General features: G+C 44.1%; 13 protein-coding genes across 13 annotated transcripts; 8 read left to right on the forward strand and 5 right to left on the reverse strand.

Moving 5' to 3' along the window:
• Positions 1 to 273: 273 nt before the first annotated feature.
• On the reverse strand, positions 274 to 2,259 carry V1508DRAFT_380932 (P-loop containing nucleoside triphosphate hydrolase protein). Its single transcript, XM_066937684.1, has 3 exons — positions 1,618 to 2,259; positions 1,167 to 1,559; positions 274 to 1,110 (listed from the first exon to the last, which is right to left on the reverse strand). Exons 1-3 carry the CDS (start codon positions 2,159 to 2,161, stop codon positions 512 to 514), a joined length of 1,536 nt encoding a protein of 511 aa, XP_066798240.1. The 5' UTR covers positions 2,162 to 2,259; the 3' UTR covers positions 274 to 511.
• An 839-nt stretch (positions 2,260 to 3,098) lies between these two features.
• Positions 3,099 to 5,089, forward strand: V1508DRAFT_410478 (pre-mRNA splicing factor component-domain-containing protein). The gene is made up of 5 exons (XM_066939325.1): positions 3,099 to 3,239; positions 3,315 to 3,333; positions 3,393 to 3,761; positions 3,821 to 4,006; positions 4,061 to 5,089. Exons 1-5 carry the CDS (start codon positions 3,197 to 3,199, stop codon positions 5,016 to 5,018), a joined length of 1,575 nt encoding a protein of 524 aa, XP_066798241.1. The 5' UTR covers positions 3,099 to 3,196; the 3' UTR covers positions 5,019 to 5,089.
• Positions 5,090 to 5,112: 23 nt separating this feature from the next.
• Positions 5,113 to 6,037, forward strand: V1508DRAFT_410481 (uncharacterized protein). Its single transcript, XM_066939326.1, has one exon. It carries the CDS (start codon positions 5,396 to 5,398, stop codon positions 5,660 to 5,662), a length of 267 nt encoding a protein of 88 aa, XP_066798242.1. The 5' UTR covers positions 5,113 to 5,395; the 3' UTR covers positions 5,663 to 6,037.
• On the reverse strand, positions 5,709 to 8,230 carry V1508DRAFT_410482 (P-loop containing nucleoside triphosphate hydrolase protein). The gene is made up of 8 exons (XM_066939327.1): positions 8,011 to 8,230; positions 7,708 to 7,957; positions 7,603 to 7,651; positions 7,492 to 7,545; positions 7,260 to 7,435; positions 6,338 to 7,208; positions 6,194 to 6,282; positions 5,709 to 6,137 (listed from the first exon to the last, which is right to left on the reverse strand). Exons 2-8 carry the CDS (start codon positions 7,923 to 7,925, stop codon positions 6,074 to 6,076), a joined length of 1,521 nt encoding a protein of 506 aa, XP_066798243.1. The 5' UTR covers positions 7,926 to 7,957; positions 8,011 to 8,230; the 3' UTR covers positions 5,709 to 6,073.
• A 308-nt stretch (positions 8,231 to 8,538) lies between these two features.
• V1508DRAFT_348939 (uncharacterized protein) lies at positions 8,539 to 9,576 on the forward strand (the record flags this gene model as incomplete). The annotated part of the gene is made up of 2 exons (XM_066936741.1): positions 8,539 to 8,953; positions 9,014 to 9,576. 2 exons carry the CDS (start codon positions 8,539 to 8,541, stop codon positions 9,574 to 9,576), a joined length of 978 nt encoding a protein of 325 aa, XP_066798244.1.
• On the forward strand, positions 9,566 to 10,710 carry V1508DRAFT_221232 (uncharacterized protein). Its single transcript, XM_066936266.1, has one exon. The coding sequence runs from the start codon at positions 9,763 to 9,765 to the stop codon at positions 10,405 to 10,407; it is 645 nt and encodes a 214-aa protein (XP_066798245.1). The 5' UTR covers positions 9,566 to 9,762; the 3' UTR covers positions 10,408 to 10,710.
• V1508DRAFT_410488 (uncharacterized protein) lies at positions 10,515 to 11,233 on the reverse strand. Its single transcript, XM_066939328.1, has 3 exons — positions 11,024 to 11,233; positions 10,807 to 10,973; positions 10,515 to 10,745 (listed from the first exon to the last, which is right to left on the reverse strand). The coding sequence occupies exons 1-3, from the start codon at positions 11,145 to 11,147 to the stop codon at positions 10,731 to 10,733; spliced, it is 306 nt and encodes a 101-aa protein (XP_066798246.1). The 5' UTR covers positions 11,148 to 11,233; the 3' UTR covers positions 10,515 to 10,730.
• A 139-nt stretch (positions 11,234 to 11,372) lies between these two features.
• On the forward strand, positions 11,373 to 12,686 carry V1508DRAFT_410491 (uncharacterized protein). The gene is made up of 4 exons (XM_066939329.1): positions 11,373 to 11,819; positions 11,870 to 12,000; positions 12,055 to 12,198; positions 12,251 to 12,686. The coding sequence occupies exons 1-4, from the start codon at positions 11,469 to 11,471 to the stop codon at positions 12,285 to 12,287; spliced, it is 663 nt and encodes a 220-aa protein (XP_066798247.1). The 5' UTR covers positions 11,373 to 11,468; the 3' UTR covers positions 12,288 to 12,686.
• V1508DRAFT_453761 (uncharacterized protein) lies at positions 12,682 to 14,623 on the forward strand. The gene is made up of 5 exons (XM_066942552.1): positions 12,682 to 12,804; positions 12,857 to 12,923; positions 12,981 to 13,369; positions 13,428 to 13,543; positions 13,597 to 14,623. Exons 1-5 carry the CDS (start codon positions 12,788 to 12,790, stop codon positions 14,394 to 14,396), a joined length of 1,389 nt encoding a protein of 462 aa, XP_066798248.1. The 5' UTR covers positions 12,682 to 12,787; the 3' UTR covers positions 14,397 to 14,623.
• A 46-nt stretch (positions 14,624 to 14,669) lies between these two features.
• On the reverse strand, positions 14,670 to 16,271 carry V1508DRAFT_402250 (S-adenosyl-L-methionine-dependent methyltransferase; the record flags this gene model as incomplete). Its single annotated transcript, XM_066938472.1, has 5 exons — positions 14,670 to 14,714; positions 14,774 to 14,998; positions 15,052 to 15,344; positions 15,405 to 15,976; positions 16,027 to 16,271. The coding sequence occupies 5 exons, from the start codon at positions 16,269 to 16,271 to the stop codon at positions 14,670 to 14,672; spliced, it is 1,380 nt and encodes a 459-aa protein (XP_066798249.1).
• A 675-nt stretch (positions 16,272 to 16,946) lies between these two features.
• V1508DRAFT_459697 (mitochondrial 37S ribosomal protein uS5m) lies at positions 16,947 to 18,190 on the forward strand. Its single transcript, XM_066942749.1, has 2 exons — positions 16,947 to 17,817; positions 17,866 to 18,190. The coding sequence occupies exons 1-2, from the start codon at positions 17,022 to 17,024 to the stop codon at positions 18,081 to 18,083; spliced, it is 1,014 nt and encodes a 337-aa protein (XP_066798250.1). The 5' UTR covers positions 16,947 to 17,021; the 3' UTR covers positions 18,084 to 18,190.
• V1508DRAFT_221515 (DASH complex subunit Dad3-domain-containing protein) lies at positions 18,115 to 18,817 on the reverse strand. Its single transcript, XM_066936267.1, has 2 exons — positions 18,546 to 18,817; positions 18,115 to 18,476 (listed from the first exon to the last, which is right to left on the reverse strand). Exons 1-2 carry the CDS (start codon positions 18,678 to 18,680, stop codon positions 18,291 to 18,293), a joined length of 321 nt encoding a protein of 106 aa, XP_066798251.1. The 5' UTR covers positions 18,681 to 18,817; the 3' UTR covers positions 18,115 to 18,290.
• On the forward strand, positions 18,786 to 19,641 carry V1508DRAFT_410502 (DASH complex subunit Dad1-domain-containing protein). Its single transcript, XM_066939330.1, has 3 exons — positions 18,786 to 19,082; positions 19,137 to 19,199; positions 19,258 to 19,641. The coding sequence occupies exons 1-3, from the start codon at positions 18,951 to 18,953 to the stop codon at positions 19,429 to 19,431; spliced, it is 369 nt and encodes a 122-aa protein (XP_066798252.1). The 5' UTR covers positions 18,786 to 18,950; the 3' UTR covers positions 19,432 to 19,641.
• The last annotated feature ends 17 nt before the right edge of the window (positions 19,642 to 19,658 follow it).

Below are 19,658 nucleotides of genomic sequence, written 5' to 3' on the forward strand. Positions count from 1 at the left end.
ATCATGTAGGATTAGTAAAATTATGCAAGTAGAAACCAAGTGTTCTTACATGGTAAAAATACAACCGTTGCGTGGTTGTGCAGATGCGACGTGGAAAGACTCAATTCGTTCCGAAAAAAATATTGTGAAGGGAACGAGCCGTCAGTCTGCACGTCGGGCCTGCGTAAAGCCAAATATTGCTACGAATCGGCCATTACAAGGAGTAGAATTGTCCTATGCTCCGACCGTTCTTCCCAATGTATGCACAAACGCATAATGATAGCACACTACAGCCCTATACGTATAGTTTTACTGGATTTGTATCCCTATCCTGCACTACATTGACGGTATACACCCATTTGGAATCAGATCAGTCGTGACAAAATTTGGGAATTCTGACGACAATATATCAATTCTATCAACTTCTCTACACCAATAACTTTTTACCACATGAGTCAATCTACCAAAACTGCGCCTTCATCTACCAACCGAATTATATTTGCAAATGAACAGATGCTTGTGCAATCTGTGTTTATATCACTGAATTTTCGACATCTCCTTGTTCTGCTAAGTTGTCTCCACCATGGAGTCGGATGTATTTGCCGCATCTAGGGATCTCATCCTCAACATGGCCGATAGCAATGACTGTTCCGCCCCAGTCATCCACAAACTGTTTGCAACGGAATATGCTTTCGTCGTTCATCCCTGAAAACGCTTCGTCCAAGATTAAAATTTCTGGGTTTTTGACAATTGCGCGCATGAATAGTGCCAGCTTCTGATCGTTCAAAGTCAGATCGGAAAATAGTGTCTCCGGGTTCACGTTGAAGTACTCTAAAAGGCTGTGAATGCGCTTATTCTGTTCTTCCTTGGTCAAAATGCCTGCAACATGACTTGCGCTGGAGGGAGGGAGGAAACTTCCAACTGTGAATCCAGTCGACACGGTTTGGAATGCTGTCAAAGTAGAAGGAAATATCGCATGAATCTCTGGTGATGCATGGCCAATAACTTTGTTGATGGAGAAATAATTTTGACGACCAACCTTTCGTGGCTCGTTGAAGAGGTTAATCTTCGAGTTCCACGACTGAGGATGGTCAGCGGTTATCAGGGACAGCAGAGTGCTCTTTCCGGTACCTTACGGTTGTCAATGGATTCGATCTGCTAACAGCTATTAATCAATTGGCACATACCGTTGTTACCACGCAAGTGCCAGCGTTCTCCTCGTCTGACGGTCCACTTTAAATTTTTCAAAACAACTTTCCCTTTATAGGCGATGGTGATGTCATTTATACGAATTATTGAGTCAATGCCTGATCGTATTGGTGGCAAAAGTTTAGCGGCTGTAAAGTTGTAGGATCGATCAATGAAGATGCTGGTCCGCCTGTCTAGAAGCTCCTGCAGATTTTCCCTAACTTCATCTCTTGTCCCGCCTTTAATAAGTCCCGACTCATCGATGACTGCTACGTGGGAAATCCAATCAGGGACAGGCTCATGTGCCCGTAAGCCGAGAATGACCTGGGGTGCAGGAGCCAACTCGCCCAATAGCTTGGATAGTGTTGAAGTAGAGACAGGATCAAGGCCCACTGAGTAGTTGTTAGACGTCTACTTGACAAATAGCCGTTTATCATACTGAAGACATACAAAATGGCTCGTCTGCCAATATCATCTTTGGACTGGACAGCAAACCTCGAGCTATCCGCGCACGTCTCATTTGACCGTTGCTTAGAGTTACAATCCATTGACTCAACAACGGCTCCAATTCTAGTCTCTTGACAACGCTCTCATAAACCTGCCTCTGCTCCTCGGGAGACTTCCCATCAGTCGCACTATCTAGCGACTTCTTCAAAAAGGTTGCTAAATTGACGTCCTCTGGTTCCCTGTATGACTCATATCTCGCCGACAGGTATGCGGGCCTTATATCTGTCGCAAAGGTAACCAAAGAAGTGACAGAAGCAGGCCAAACGGACTTCTCCAAAAATGGATACGACCTCGATTCCGCTGGAATCGCGGTATACCGTCCTGCAAGCGCTTCAAGAAACCTAGTCTTGTGAGTGCCCGTAATTGCCCATTTCTGCGTTGGTAGAATCGTAAGCGTCGTAGGATTAGGAAAGATTTCCTTCGCAAAGTGCTGCGGCCGGAGAATACAGTTTTGAAAAACGACCAACGGCTTATTTGGATTCGTCATTTGTATCCAAATATTTTGAGAAGCTGCCGTATCACTCCCTCCGTAGAGTTGATCTGCCGAATTGTGTTTTATGGCCGACGCGAGTTGACTCCTCCAGACACAAGTGATCAATTTCTCGGAGCCGCGCCAAACTCACTGCGGCGCCGAAATTTAGCTGGCAGTATTATACATTCGGTTTCACGGTCTTAATATCGACCCAACCCATCTATCTATCGGCAAATATATCATGCTACCAATGGTTCAAAAGAAGAGACCCGTCTGTTGCACGATATTTACTTGCTAGTCGTAGTTGATCATCTCATTCTTATTAGGTTGTCTCGCATACTCGTGATCAATCATCAACACCCAGAGCCTGTCCAATAATGCCGACTGCCAGCAAATCTGCCTCAACAGTCTATAGCAGTGATAATCCGGCGATACTTCATCCCGTATTCTTCGGCAGGAATCTTGTGCCGGTTGGTAGTACTAGTTCAGGCATACTCTCTGATTCACGGATATCACATCCAGCATCGTGGGGTTATCAGTCCGGTTACTTAGAATCAGCATCAGTAGTATGCGGGAAAGGGCAGTGCAAAAGATGCAGTTCTAGGCTTTAAGCCATTTGTTTAAGCTTGATAAATCAGAAACGTCTTGTAATATACTAATGGGAGTCACATGACTATAGTTGACTTGAGGGTTGACTCGGTGTATAGGGAACGGTGGGATAGTAATGTTTTGATGGGTATAACAAGTAATCAATGTGATTTTATAGCATAGTTATCAAGCAATGATTCCATAACAAGTGTAGAATCTATTCCACAGTATCTCAGGTATTATATTTGGAGCCAAAACGAATGTCGGGATGGCTGTGCCCTATATGGATCATATTTGTCCCATTTGTGCCCATAGGTTTTGACAGGGGGCAAATCTGTGAAGTACGATTGTGCACTAGAATCATTCGAGATCGCGAAAATCGTTACGACCGAAAGTTTACTGTTCGTTTGATATATTGGAATATTGACTTTATCATCAAGTATCCTTTGACTGGACTGGAATATGCCGGCTTACATTAAGGGAGGAGTCTGGACTAACGTCGAAGGTGGGTTTGATCATAGGCGTGTGTTGAAGATGGTCTGAAGTGATTCAGTGAACCTCGTACTAACTGCTTTCCTAGACGAGATTCTACGTGCCGCGTAAGCCTAATAGACGGTAGTGAAACGTGTTTGAGATTTGATACTGATTCGACTCCTAGTATCGCAAAATACGGATTAAACCAATGGGCGCGCGTGTCCTCATTGCTCGCCCGTAAGACAGCAAAGCAAGTGAAGGCGCGGTGGACTGAATGGCTAGATCCAGCAATTAAGAAAATTGAATGGTCTAGAGAAGAAGATGAGAAGCTTTTACATTTGGCCAAATTGATGCCAACACAATGGCGCACCATTGCTCCAATTGTTGGACGGACAGCCACACAGTGTCTCGAGCGATATCAGAAGCTGCTGGATGATGCCGAGGCTATGGAAAGCGGCGAGTTTGGACTATCTGGACCTGGAAGCGAAGCTCAAGCCCCAGATCAGATCCGGAAACTGAGACCGGGAGAGATTGATCCCGATCCAGAATCGAAGTAAGTTCAACAGTAATATGCAGTTTTGCTTATGTCCGGTGCTAACTGATATTTTATAGACCTGCGCGGCCCGACGCTATTGATATGGACGAAGATGAGAAAGAAATGTTATCTGAGGCTAGGGCTCGATTAGCAAATACTCAAGGAAAAAAGGCGAAGCGGAAAGACAGAGAGCGTTTGGTAGAGGAAAGTCGACGACTTGCCGTCTTACAAAAGCGTCGAGAATTGAAACAAGCTGGTATCAAGTAAGCTGGATTTTATCTAGGTATTGATTTCATAATGCTAATATTTGGTTTCAGCGTGAAATTGGTCAAGAAGAACCGTAACGAGATGGACTACAATGCGGACATTCCGTTCGAGCATCAGCCTAATCCGGGTTTCTATGATACAACTGAGGAGCTTACGCAGAACTATCAAGAGAAACAAGCGTTTGATACTCGAACCCGGCACTATGGCGCTAGACGGAAAGATTCCGAAGATCCTAACGCTTCTCACAAGAAACGGCCCAAAGATGAGTCGCAAGAAGCGGAGGCGGCGGAACGACAGGCGATTATCAGGGCTGAGAGATTGCAGAAGTTGCAAGAAGTTGAGCAGATCGCGAAACGCCGAAAACTCTCACTCCCGGCACCTCAGGCTAGCGAACAGGATTTCACAAATGTGGGATTCCAGAGTCCGCCAGAGCCCAAAAGCGAGCCAGAACCGAAGTTTAATATACAAAGTTTACTAAAGTCTGGATTTAAAGGTCTGCCTAAGCCCAAGAACGACTTTGATTTAGTTGCACCAGAGGAAGAACAGGAAGTTTCTCTAGAAACAGAGCTTCAAGAGGCAGAATTGGAAGAGGACGCTGGTGAGCGTGAACGCAAGATAAAAGAACTCAAGAAGAAGGAGGAACAAAGAGTGCTACTGAGACGGTCGACTGTATTGAGACGCGAGCTGCCTCGACCCACAGTTGTGGATAGAAACAAACTCATTACCGATGCTGAAATTAACGATGCAGATCCTGTTAATGCTGCTATTGCCCGAGAATATCGAGACTTAATTGTTTCGGACGTGATGAAGTATCCAATGCCTAACGGCTATGTACTGAATGCTAAAGGGGTGGCAGCAGTACTTCCCGACTTGGATGACACTCTGAGAACTAAGGCGGTCAAGTTGATTGAAGACGAGGTGTTAGCTCTCGGTGGACTAGAGGAATTTTCCGAGGTCGTGCTAGATTCGTTCGAACGAAATCCATTTAAGTTGGCAGGACTTGTTTGATTACTTTATTATATGAGTTCTATAAGATATTTGTAGATATGTAGTATAAATTATATGTGCCGACTACGCATCGCCATATTGTATTGTAAGGTGGGTGGCATTAAGCTCCAGCGTTCGAAGTCCCAGCCTTTTGCTCCAGCCGCACTGAAAATTCTTTGAATCTTCAGGTGTTGGTATTATCTTCGCAGATATTACGCCACCTGCAATCAAGATCCAACCATCAGCAGAGCGACCAGTTGTAGGAATTCTCATCGCACTTGGAAATAGCAATAATCTATCCTGTATGTTGAGCTGCAGGATTCTTTATCATTAAACGCGCACGACATTATTGAATCTCGTCACATATATGCGGGAATACCATCGCCCAATTGTCGATCATGAGCAGTAAAGGTTACCATACTAGCAATTCGGAAGACGATTTCCTGGATACAGAAGAAGTGCTAGAAATAGTTGGAACCGCATTATTTGCGGCGGCTCAGAAAGCCAACAGCCAGGAGAAGAAAATTTCAGTTTTACTAGGAGGATATATAAATCGTCAGAAGACACTATCAGCAAAACTTTCCGAAGCGAACAGTGCATACATCCAGAGCTCTATACAGAAGCATATATTTGAAGGCAATGGCGTCAACGATGGTAGACAATAAGAGTAGGAGAATACGAAAGCCGTGTTCGGCTACTGCGAAGGATGTGCATCAATTGTCTATTTCTAGCGATGGCGACCACAACTCTATTGCATTTGTAAAGAAATATTATTAGAATATATGGCGTATAAGATAATGTAAGCGAAATCGGATATTCGCAATGGATAAATGCTTTGATTGCATTCGAACGCATACGCTTGAAACGCTGATTTCAGCTCCAAATTTCAGCAAGTCACCGCACAAGATGAAAGTAATGGCCAAACATTACATAGACACGGAAATTTCCAAATTAAGGCCATTCATATAACATATTGTGTGGAGTCACTCGTACAACACATACATTTACAGAGAGTAGCCAGTACAACAAACTAAAATTGCGAAACATTTAACCCGATATAATGTGATTTTGAAACGCTATGCACTAGACTCAGCCAGTTTGAGCGTGACTCCCTTTTTGATAGTGGCCCAGCCGATCAATCTAAACTGCAATTAGCCAAGGCAAAGCTAGTAAAACCGGACCAAACTGAGACATACCGCCAATGCTTCTCAATTCTTCGAGACAAAGCAATTTTCTCTCCAATCTCCGTACATGCAGGAGATGTAAGCTGAAGCTTGGCCAAATCCTAAAATTTTCGTCAGTCCTCATGCAGTTATCAGCGAATGCCACAAATAACTTACAGCCTTCACACCGACAACACGAGCACCCGTCGCAGTTGATCCAATATTCACCATCAGAATCTCGTTCTTAGTCAATTTCTGAACACGAGCTTGCTTCTTCTCATCCGTCTTGACGCCTAAAAGTCTTCGCAACAGGAAGTAGTTGATCTCAATTTCGGTGTAGATTTCCGGAAGCTTTCCCTTAGATCCAAGTACATGTCCGACCAGACGATCAGCTCGGCAAAGAGTAGGGTCGATCTTCGTTCCAACACCAATGAGTCCACCCGGGACAGCAAACTTTAGATCATTATGTTCAGCATATAGAGAAATGATGCGACTGAAAATAGGTCTGCACTGGATCTTGCCCTCGTTATCCTTGGTCACGATACCGGGTCTTATTTCAATCTCATCTCCTAACCGCAGGACACCAGTCAAGATACTGCCACCGGCGACTCCACCCTTCAAATCATCGATCTCCGAACCAGGTTTGTTAACATCAAATGATCGAATAACAATGAGCTTTGGAGTGGCCAAAAAGTCTCTAGGTGGCACTGGAATAGACTTGACTAGATATTCATTGACTGCGTCAATATTGTACTTTAGCTGTGCGGAAATAGGAATGATAGGTGCCTTGTCCGCTGCAGTTCCCTTCACAAACTTCAAAATGCTTTGATAATGTTCCAACGCATTCGATTCTCGCATAAGATCAACTTTATTCTGGAGAATAATAATGTGATTGAGTTTCATAATTTCGATGGCAGCCAGGTGCTCACTTGTCTGAGGCTGAGGGCAAGATTCATTCCCTGCGATCAAAAGCAGCGCAGCGTCCATAACTGCAGCTCCTGACAACATAGTAGACATAAGAATATCGTGACCCGGGCAATCAACGAAACTGTTGATGTCAGAATTATTTCCCATGATATATTGAAAAAATCTTGTATACCTAACATGTCGCAACAATTGATACCGACCATTGCATCCTATTCTTTCACACAGAGGCGACACCTCCTTCTCAGATCTAAATGACCGGTAGCAATCCGGTCTAGGGCAAGTTGGAGAATCGCATTTATAAATCTTAGCGTTCGCATAGCCGAGTTTAATAGTAATGTTTCGCTCAAGCTTCACATTGTCAGTTAGCTACTAGAGGACAGCGACATTCTCGAGATCACACGCACTTCATTCTTGAATCGAACAGTCTGGACTCCGGAAAGTGCTTTAACAACGGTACTCTATCGCTACATTAGTATATGACGATGCACTAATACAGAATCCAGTTCCAGCGTTACCTTTCCGTGCGCCACATGACCGATTGTACCAATGTTGATGGTCGCCTGTCTGTACGAGTTATGTCAGCATCTTGTTATTATCACCTAAAATCACACTTCACGGACCTCGCTATGATCTCTATACTCAGAGGATTCAGTTTGGAGAAATCTGGATTATCTGGCTGCGGCGGAAGACCAACAGGCTTCTCTTCCTTGATTTCGTCATCAGAAACCGAGTCCGCTTCGATCTCTGGCTCTGCGAATGTAACAGATTTGGGCTTCGCAACGGCTGGTACCTCGTCACCATAAATGGGAGGCGTATTAACTCCGTTCTCAGAAGCCATAGCGCAGAAAGTCCAATTTCAGTATATCACGTCTAAAATAATTATTAGTATCCAAAAGACAGATGATCAATCGACGATCAGTTACGATCAGGTTGACTCATTCAATCATCCTAAACGACAGACTTGTCCGTATTCATTGTTGCAATGGGAATATACCTAATCTATCTATTGTTACCTGTGCTATCTCACAGTTGCGGTAAGCACGACCTATTCAATATGGTCACGGATTTAGGACTCATCGCTAATACTCAATCGCGACGAAGAAATTTTCTGACGTTTAATCCATCCTACCAATGCCATTGTTAAGGTTATAATTGTCTAATTGTCTCAGCATTTGACACTACGCCGTTGGGCAAGGCATCATCGCGACTTGGTGCGGCCGCAGAACCCCCTGCACTACAGCAGTGCGTTGTTGTTGCCGCCCGCCTCGTCTCGCCGTTCGATATCAGTCCTATATCTCACCCCGCCTCCATACATTTATTACGGAGCGCAGTTTTAAGAAATTGGTCACAAGCGTCTTATAGAGATGACGAATGTAAATGCTCGTTACGATTATGAGACGTTTTATCAGCAACAGCAGCAGCAGCAGCAGCAGCAGCCGCCGCCACTGTCTATGTATACGTCTCAGAGAGGCTCAAGCGGCACCCGGCACCACCGACACCATGCCAATGGAAATGCAGCCTCGACAAAGAATGGATCGGCTAGACCTGGTGCACGGTCACAGACGCTCCTAATCAATTCTAAGATCCGGCATATTAAGAAGAAAGACGGCGAGCCGCTGTGGCGCAATGATATTCAATACGATTTCTTGAAAACATTATTTTACGACGAGACCCGAGTATTTACTAATAGTTACGACGGATCGCCGAACCATACATATTCAGAGATTTATATTGACGCGATGGCGCGCTCGTCGAAGTCGTCGCGAGTACTGCGAGAGAAACTCCTCGGCGATCGGCAGGCCGGTTTGAATATTGCAATGGTATGCCTGCTGGTCAATATTGGCCGGATGAATACCACACTGAATTGTATGTGTCACCTTTCGAATTGACGTATGGATCATTAGAATCTCACCAATGTCTCTATAGTCTTCCCAGAGATGCGCGCACAATTACGAACATACCACCCAATTCCATCACTCCAGACGTATTCTGATCCGACTGCGTACAAGCAATTGCAGGATGCTCCGCGTCTGAAAAGTATTCTAAAGGGAGCATGCGAAGATCGACCCGAGCCCAGTACGCTTGATCAACTGCTACTACAACCTCGGCTGCCACGTACGAATCCGATCAACTTGGTGTTTATATTAGCTACTTACGCGCGACGTGTAACGGACTTGTTTTTTGTTGAACCCTTCGAGTTTTATGATTTTATCATGAACACGTCAGTCTCAAGTGAATCCAGGGCCAAAGCGTTCCTGTGGTTGATGTGGGTATACTTGGAATCTGATTTGAGTCCTGAGCAATTGCGTGCCAATCCATTTGGATACGGGCAGGAAGGTGGTATGAAAATACCAGCCTTTATGACTTTGTCACCGGAAGACCTGGACAAGGAGAATGTCGACACGGATCCCGAGAAGGAGTTTGCCGAACGAATGATCCAAGAGCGGAAGCGTATGTACTGTTTTTTAACCTTGTATAGCGACGTCTAGTCCTGACGACTATTAGGCCATCTTGAGAACGCTTCTACTTCAGATGCTGCCACCAAGCCTAAAGATGAGGGTGCTTCACATCAGAAAAAGCAGCGCAAGATAAAGAAGTCTTTTAAGTATGAAGACGAGGCCGCCACTGGGAAAACGTCTCATGGACATGACCGGAGTGAGGGCTTGGGCGAACATATGGATGTGTCCGATTCTGATGTGTCTCAGCGGACCTTTAGTGCGTCATCCCCTCTACTAAATATGAAGACGGCCATGAAGCCTCCAAAAAAACAGAGTAAGTCAGAATCCGCGGCTACGGAGCTTGCCAATCGGAGAGAGGAGAAATGCTCGATTGAAGTGGAACATCTCGTTAGAGTCTCTGATCGACGACGCAAGCGTGCGAGATATCAAGAAGGTGCAATAAAACGAACTTGGAAAAAGATTCGCACCCGTGATCCTTTTGAGCAATCGGAAGACGAGCAGATATTGGTCAGCTTTGAAATGATGGCCTCGGCAGCATCTTCACATAAGCGCAAGAACATTGATCTCAACACTCTCAATAGTCACATTATGAGCAGCCTTTCAGGTGTCCGAGATTCAAACTTAGGGAACGATTTTGGCGAGGAGAGTCGATCATTAGCTACCGCATTTAGACGAGCTAATCGTTGGATTGCACGATGGTACCACATGAAGGAGCTCGAGCCGCAAGGTTCTCGATTGTCCAAGGAGAAATCAGTACAACCTTCACGGCCACAGACTTGCGAGCCGGAGCCTGCAACATTCGATAACTCTCCTGAACCGATGTACGATGCCAATGGGCCGCACATGGTTGCGATGCGTTAAAAATGTTTAGTACAAGATCTTAGGTTGAAGGATTTGATACGAAGTAGTTGCAATCGTGTTGCCTTTCGTTGTAGAAATAGCGTAGTATTCTCGCATTTTATTGTTTGGGATCCGGATAATTTCAGTGAAATGTATAATAGTTTACCGCTTGAGAGGCGTGACATACTAAAAGCCATGAGATCAATGTCGTAATCATAGCCAGGTACTGTATTGAATGACCGTATTGTATATTACAATGTCTCTTCATTTATATTCTTACAAGAAACCTTCCGATACAGGCCGCTTCCGCGGAAGTAATGCCATCCGCAAGGCGCGTCTCTCGTCTATTCCAAAACTTCCTAGTAGTCAAATCATGATTAATGGAACACACAGAACGTAGACGCATAATAAATAACGTACCAGTTGCCATGTTAGAGAGTTATCTGAGTTTCTTAAGCAACGGATTTCGTAATCCAGACGATATAGAGCAGAATTCGCTGCTCCGATATAGTCGTCAATCTGTGCCTCAGTGATATCACGCGCTGTGATTTCGGGAGCAACTTCCGTGTCTTTTTGTGCAATTTGATCTAAGATCAGTTGTTAATGCGTGTTCGATTCTCGATAGCGTATAGCCTACTGGACACTGTTAATATACTAGCGAGCGCCTTTTGCAGTTCCCGAGATGTGAATCTCCTATTCACGATGAACGCCTGAATCAGAGCTCTGTGTACGTCTGTTAAGTCCCTCTCCTCTGCTGACATTGTAAGCTGCAAAGTACATGCAAGACAAGGCTGAGCCGGAGTCTATAGAGATAATGCGGGTGGTGAACGCAGGCCATGGCAACGAGCTGATTTTGGTTGTTTCGCCAACGCGACGCGTGGACGAATGACACGTGACATTACCCGTACCCTTGATTTGAGCACGTCGTGCTTTGCGTATATGGCTAATATGCGGGAAATGGTCTTGCTTACAAAACCAACCCTCGACTTATAGAGACTGGATACGGAATCTTTCGGACACTACATGCTATTCATTCTACGCCGATAAATGCCTTAACCTTCCTGTAACAAACGAATATCAACATGAATATAGTTTTAGTTGCCAGAAAACATCTGGTCACATCAGCAAGTCGAGCAGTGCTGGTTAATAAAACTGGCGAGAGATTGCGACATTTCGGCCCATCAAATGCAACAATATCGACCGGCACGCGTGAAGTCTGGAGTCAGAAATGTGTATTCGGTGCATTTAGGCAGACATATTTCACCAGATCAATATCACTAGATGCTGAAAAGACGATAGAGAGTAGCAAATTCGTTCCGAACGTGGACTGCGCGGTAGAGGATAATTCGCCTAAAGTGCCAATGATTGGCAATCCAAAGCAAGATGAAGAAGGGAATGACATGCTGGTGTACATTACTCCAAGGGCTGCAGCAGTACGTTATGTTTGATTGCTAACTTAACTTGCGTCTAATAATTTCTTTAGCGACTAAATGCTATTACAAAGTCGGATAACAATCCGAACTTATTCCTTCGTGTGACAGTCGAAAGTGGCGGTTGCCATGGATTTCAGTATCTTATGGGTTTGAAAGAGACTCTTGATCCCAATGAGGACACGTGAGTGATTCATTGCTTGTATAAATTTAAAATTGCTAACATTGCTGTGTGTAGTATCTTCGATCTTAACGGCGCGAAGGTGGTCATGGATGAGATGTCACTTGGCATTCTTAAGGATTCAACAATCGACTATACTACCGAACTTATCGGAAGCCAGTTTAAGATCATTAATAATCCACGGGCTAGCTCCAGTTGCGGGTATTTGTCTTCCTGTCTGATCTTGTTGCTGTTCTCACTAACATTCATATAGATGCGGCACAAGTTTTGATATTGATCTTAGTAAATAAGAGTTTCGATATTTTGCATGATTGGTTGGGATTATAAGGTATCTATATCATGGCGTTGGTGATATTATTGATTACACCGGGTATTTGCATATATTTCTTGGTCGCAGAGCCACTTGTTTGAAACAATTACTCGACGAGGGAGCTTATTGGGCGAGAGGCGCTATACGTGTTATTGTTGGAATGAGTCTGTAAATGTCTTCACAAGGAGCACTCTCTCAATGTTTCAGAATTCCAGAATCCCATATATAGTAGAGTATTGTAGATTTCGCACGATTCAGTGCTTTACATTGGCTACAGGCCGTTGTTACGGGATTTCACGGGAGTGCCCAAGCCGCACCGACCCTATTCGTTTAAAGCGGCCCGAGCTGTGGAGCGCCATAATAATAATGTTCATGCATCTACAAGTCACAATCAACATCCCCTGTGCTAATGTAAATTCCATTGCAATAACTCGGATGCAGCATTGATCATATACTCACAACAAGAGGAAAAACGCCAAAATGCCATACAACATAGCGTAAGTGCCCGGACAATTTCTCGTGGAAAATCGCTTACGATCTTATAATAAGTATGGTCTCGGATTTCTTTTACCCTCAACCAGGAGGTATTGAGTCACATATTTATCAGCTTTCCTCAGTAAGTACGATTAAAACTGGAATGAAGTATTCGCAGCCTAGTTAATAATTACTACAGAAACTCATATCATTGGGGCACTCTGTGATCATTATTACGCACGCACATGGCTCTCGAGTTGGTGTGCGTTATCTAACGCATGGGCTTAAGGTCTACTATGTGCCATTTTATGTTCTGTACAGGGAGTCAACTTTTCCGTCAGTCTTCTCTTTCTTTCCTATTTTACGGAATGTATTGATCCGAGAAGAGATCGAAATTGTTCACGGACATGGAAGTCTAAGCAGTCTGTGCCTTGAGGCAATTCTACATAGCCGGACCATGGGTTTACGGACTGTCTTCACTGACCACTCGCTGTTTGGGTTTGCAGACCCAGGCAGTATTTTGGGCAACAAAATGCTGAAATTTACGTTAAGTGACATTGGACATGTTATTTGCGTCTCACACACATGGTATGCTTTGCATAGAACTCAATCCCTTTGATATAGTGTGTTAAGTTTGACTATACAGCAAGGAAAATACTGTTCTACGGGCGTCTTTAGATCCAGTTACCGTCAGTGTCATACCGAACGCTGTCGTGGCTTCCAACTTTCGACCTGACCCTTCCAAAGCGTCTTCTGAATATAGTATGTAGGTCATTGTGATTGTGTTAATATTGAATCTAATATCAATAATTTAGTAAAGATCATCGTCATTTCAAGATTATATCCTAATAAAGGCGCAGATTTGTTGACAGCTGTTATTCCCAATATTTGCAAGATTCACCCGACAGTGAGATTTATCATCGCTGGGAGTGGACCGCGGGAGATAGATCTTGAGCAAATGAGAGAGAAGTTCCAACTCCAAGAAAGAGTAGAGCTTGTCGGTAGTATTCGGCATGAAGATGTGCGCGATGTAATGGTGAAAGGGCATATTTACTTGCATCCTACGCTGACCGAGGCATTCGGAACAGTGTTGGTGGAGGCTGCATCCTGTGGCTTACTCGTTGTTACGACAAAAGTTGGGGGCATACCGGAAGTACTTCCCTCGCACATGACCATTTTTTCTTCGCCTTCTGAGGATTCTCTGACTCAATCCACGCTGGAAGCAATTAAATTGATCGAGTCCAAGGCGGTCGATACATCGAAGTTTCATGAGCAAGTCAAAGGCATGTACGGTTGGCATGATGTCGCTCGTAGAACTGAAAACGTTTACGATAGCGTTGCAAAAATCGACAATGAGCCGGTGATCGATCGACTTAAACGATACTACGGCTGCGGAATATGGGCTGGAAAGCTTTTCGTCATGTGCGTCGTTATCGACTATCTACTTCTGAGAGTTTTGGAATGGTTATATCCTGAGTCTGGAATCGACAGAGTAAGAAAATGGCCACGGCGACCTATTGATAAATCTCTACTTGCTGGGGAGAACAGCGAGTCGGCGAAGATCGAGTCCGAAGATGAAGACAGCGGTCTTGGTGGGACTACGGCTATTTCATGAGCTGTTTTCTGTCAAATAATATATGAGTTTTTACACGTTTAGGCATTGATCGACATAGTAGGAGTATGGAGTTTAGTTTGGATAAAAAATACTACTCTAATAAGTACGATTTTGTAACTGATAGCCAATGTAAATGTCCGCTTGTATATGGATTAGTACATCTAAATACGTATAATGTCATACGGATGCAATTTGAAATGTACAACTTGCATGGGTGAAATATGCACAATGGTATCTTCAGCTACCACATTTGCGCTCTTGACTCAAAACTTCCTAATCCTGTAGCGTTAACACAGCAACGCTCTCAACATGATGAGTCTAATCAGAACGCGTTAGTATTACACCTAATCAAATCTTATGAGACTCATGTAGATTACCTGAGGGAAGAAATCAAAGCCACGAATACTATTTACATGATACTTTAATCCACGAGGATCTTTCAAAATATAGCCAATGTCTCTGGCTTGCGTATGGACATTGCAAGACACGTACACAATCCTGCGCGGAAGATAATCAAGAAGTTGATTTAAAAAGTTATTATCACAGCCTTTTCGCGGTGGATCCAAAATCATGGAAGTCTCATTAGGTGGAGTTCGAATCTTCTGTATATGCTATTAGCAATCCCTTACGTAAACCGACAAGCTCATAAGCCTACCCCGAAAATTACTGCTGCATCTCCGAGAACAAACTCAGCATTGGTAATATTATTGTCCTGCGCATTGGATGTGGCACATGCGACACTCTTTGGGGAAATTTCAACTCCAATGACTTCCTCCACGCTTTCGTTGCAAGTTATACTGAACAGACCAGATCCACAGTAAGCGTCAACTAAATACTTGGGCGCCGGTAATGGCTTGTATTCGTCATTAGACAAACGCAGCTTGAGTTGAGAGTTGACATATTCGGTGACTCGAGGAAGCACAGAGCTATTACACTGGAAAAAGTCTCCTACATAATCAGTTAGTATGTTTGCAAATATTTTCACGACTATGTTACTATGTTACTCACCTGCTGGATACTTAAACCGGTACCTATCGACATATTCCGTAACAGTATCCTTGGAATCGATACAAACCGATTTTTTAGTTTCGTTAGTAGTCTCGTCCATCTCCAGACTTTCACGGAGGAGTAGAGTTGCGCCACGTTTGTAGGAATATATGTTATCTCTAACCCTGATCCGCTCCTTCTTATACGCTTCATTTATAGCAGGCGTGCCAATAGGACACTCTTCAATGTCAATAACAAAAGATCTACCTTTTTGTGTGAATCCAATCGGTGTGACTGTTGGTAGGTGGCCATTCCGAGGGACATCGAAGTGTGGTGTCAGCTTCGTTCGGTACCCATACTGTAATGGCGAACCAATTGTGTCGCCAATTTCTGGAATTACGCCATCTGAGACTTTGCAGAAATTTTTGTAGGCCCGCACAATGACCTCACGTTTGTGTCTTAACTGCTCTTCGTACGGTAACATTTGCAATTGACAACCCGCACATTTTGTGAAATACTTGCATCTGACGAGAGAGTCGTCACGGTCGTGTCCGCCAGATAAAACTGCCTCCAAATCCGCCAACGAGTAATGCCTAAATACCGTTAGGTTTACAACTTAATCGGTGTCGGCCACAATACATACTCAAGGCGCTTATAGATCTTGACTTTCACTAGATCGCCAGGAATGCTATATGGGACCACAATAATCTCAGAAGTGCCGCCTTCAAGTTTGTCAACACCAATACCGTCTCCCGTGGAGCTTAGTTTTGCAATATAAAGTTCAGTGTACCGAAACTCCGTAGTAGGCTGTTGTTCGAGAATGAACGACTTGCCGTCTTCGCTTGTCTTCACATCTACGTGCAAGCCCAATGATTCCCGCAGTTCCATAACATCGCATAGAAGATACCCGTCCGGGGATGTCTTCTCCACAACTATGGGCTTAGGCTTTCGATTATGTCTCCTCTTCACTCTCTTTGCATTGTGTCCATCTTCAGCCTTTTTGTTTTCGGCTTGACGGTCGAAATGAATTGGGATATTTCTCAGTTCGCCATTGGAACGCTTCGAAGCAGTTATTGGAGCCTGCACTTCTGCACTAGATTCTGCAAACTTAGGTTGAGACTCAAGGTCCGCCATCGATTTAAGTCGAGATTTTATCCGTAGAAGCGGCTGTTGAATGCTGTGGGAAGCAGCAAAGCCTCTGTATATGTGGCGACGGATGATATCGTGTTTGCTAACTTTCGCCCACGGTTTCGGAAGCGCAGCACTATACCGTAATGAAAAAGTGACAAATATTTCAACTGTCCCAAGTAACTTTAAACCACGTAACATGAAATAACGTCGACCCGAGCCGAGGTCATATTAATTGCACTTATTGAACTGCGACAGAGGCTTGATTCCCGAATTTTTTTGACGATAAACTTCTGGGTATGGGCTAGGATGACTCCTGAATATTCGGCATATGAAAGTCACGGTGCGAATATGCCGTAACTGTCCCTCTATTTTGTGACAGTTTCGGCGAAAAAATTTGGCTATGGGCGATGGAGCGGTTTTCGACAGCTCATACGACCATTTTTGACGATACGTTTACGGTCTGTGAGTACCTGTATATCTGCCTTGTCGGATTGCAAGTATCGGAAAATGTCAAAAAGGACGTTCTACCAATTACTGTGGGCAGCAAACCGGCCAAGAGTACACGGTAATGGATGTGTGAGGGCTCAGAGTGCCCGAGAGTCCACAGATGCGACAAAGGCACTGTCGGAGAAGATATCTTCGGAAATAAAGCAAGAGGCGGCGAAACTGGAGTTTCCGACAATTATAACAAGATCAGATCATATACAACGATTGAGCAAATACTACTCACCGAAAATGCTCAAGTCAATTATCGCGGCAGAGCAAACAGTTACTCCCGACCTATGGGATAATAGGAAAAAGGCGAAGCCGCTATTTCCACTTTCATATGTGGACGATTTGGCGAAACACGACCCTTTTTATGATCTTCCTAAAATGCCATGGACAGATTTCTCTGAACCTCACCAACCTGTTCCGCCTCCAAGCGATCTCCCTCCGACTGTGCCGCCAGACTTGATGAACGCAGATGTCGTGGAAGCCGAGTTGGCGAACAACAGAGGCATCAGCAGAGATTATATGAGGAGGTTGATAGTTAGGCCATTAGTTCGGAAACTTGTCTCCAATGTTACTAGACTGGGCAAAATCCGAAGTTTCTATTCTCTCGTTATCGTCGGTGACCAAAATGGAATGATCGGTATCGGCGAAGCCAAGGATCGTAATGAATCCAGCAGGGCCGTTATGAAGGCGAAAAGTAAGGCACTTAGAAGCATGTTTTACATACCGCGACTAGACAACAGAACGATATTTTGTTCTTTGGATAACCATTATCATGGAGTTGATGTGCAACTGTGGCCCCGCCCGCCTGGTAAGTTAGATCGAGTGCTCGTTATGTCACAGATTAACGTTTCATTAGGCTTCGGACTGCGCGTCAATCATTTAATCCACGAAGTGGCCGTGTGTGCAGGACTGAAAGATTTAGGCGGTAAAGTTCGCGGCTCGCGCAACAAGATGAACACAATTAAGGCGACAATTGAGATGTTACGAAACCAGGTGTTACCTGAAGAAATTGCGCGGGCCAGAGGAAAGAAGGCTGTGGATATCAAGAAGACTTATTTTTCAGCCGGAAGTTAAGATTCGACGAGTTGCATAGAACATAAATGTTCATATTTATGTATTATTATACTGTACATATCTCCATGACCTTTAGTTGAACGCTAAGATTCAGAGTCCTTAAACTACGCACATGCGTCCTTAATTACTGTTGTGATTTATCCCAGATACCTAATGCTCTTGAATACCTTTAACGCCAAAACAATCCAAATATTGCCGTCATACATGTCATTCTGAACCAGCCGCTAATACGATGCCCCCTTCTTCGTCATGAAGTTGTTGCTGTAAAAAGATACTATAGACTGAAGCCTTAAGAAGTGTGAACACGATTGCCATCTTGCGCTCTAAGACACGCAAGTTATCCAATATTTCTGGCGTCGGTACTGAAGCCATTTTTGCCAATTGTCCCGAGAGCTAGAGAGCATGAACATTAGCATCTTTATTAATAAAAATTCACCTCTAAAGGTGTAGGAATACGCGTACTATGTTCAAATTCTGACTTAACAGCTTGTACTCTTTTAGAAGATCTTGCTCGAGAGGGGAAAGAAGATGGAGAAACACGTCGGACGAGATCGCAGGGGATACAAACGTACCCTGGTTGTCCTGAATTGCTGACATTATAGGAGTCCGATATATGGAAGGGTGGGGCTTAGCTTATGACAAAGAGCAGCCTGCTCTAGACAAGCAAAATGCGTATCAGAATTGAGCTGCTTAAGAAATAATAGGTCGTAAGCTCGAATCGGTTTCCCAAGGGAGACGCGTACACATAAACATAGGTTAGGGTTCTTCGCCCACTAACGCGATATTGTGGTCCCAGCGGGCCCCGTTTCAATCGTACGAAGAAAATAGGACAAAGGCTATCGTCCATAGTGGAATTACGATCGATATATGGACGCAGTAGGATCTGCTACCTCTACTCCTGGACAGGGCCTATCGCCGTCGACGCACGCAGCACAAAGCCAGCCGGAGAAGTCGTACTTTGAGAAACAACGGGAGGCACTGGTAGCTGAAATTGCGATTGTAAGTTGATAAAGCAGGATCTTGGACCAGATTAAAAGCTGACTTTGTTTGTAGAGTTTAGAACACGTCTTGTCGAACATAAACACTCTCAATCGATCGCTGGAAGGTGCAATCGCGGTAGGTGCCTTATGCCAGGTGTTAGTCATGAACCTCGTACTGATTGGTTATAAAACAGGTTGGCAAGGAATTTGAGAGTGTATCGACACTGTGGAGTACATTTTATGATGGTATTGCACATGAAAATCATGGTGGCGTAGATGATGAAGACTCGGATGAGGAAATCGTTGATGTTGAAGAAGGAGGGAGCAGAGATAAGAATGCTGCGCATAAATTCAATAAAGGAACCTGAATTTGACTTTTCATCTTGATTCATCGTTATTACGTGGACTGATATTGAATTACGTTGATTGTGACTATGGCCGTATATACTTAGTCTATGATTAATGATGGTTAAGCTAAGACTTAAAATGGGCGTAGCGGCATGGAAAAACTGGACTACGTATAGGCTAACTGGATTAAATCAATGTCAATTCTCCTAACCAAAGTAAACTATGCCGATTGAATAAGGAAGCATAA

The sequence above is a fragment of the Lipomyces doorenjongii genome, assembly GCF_038497915.1.
Source record: "Lipomyces doorenjongii strain NRRL Y-27504 unplaced genomic scaffold V1508scaffold_5, whole genome shotgun sequence".
Taxonomy (NCBI): Eukaryota; Fungi; Ascomycota; class Lipomycetes; order Lipomycetales; family Lipomycetaceae; genus Lipomyces; species Lipomyces doorenjongii.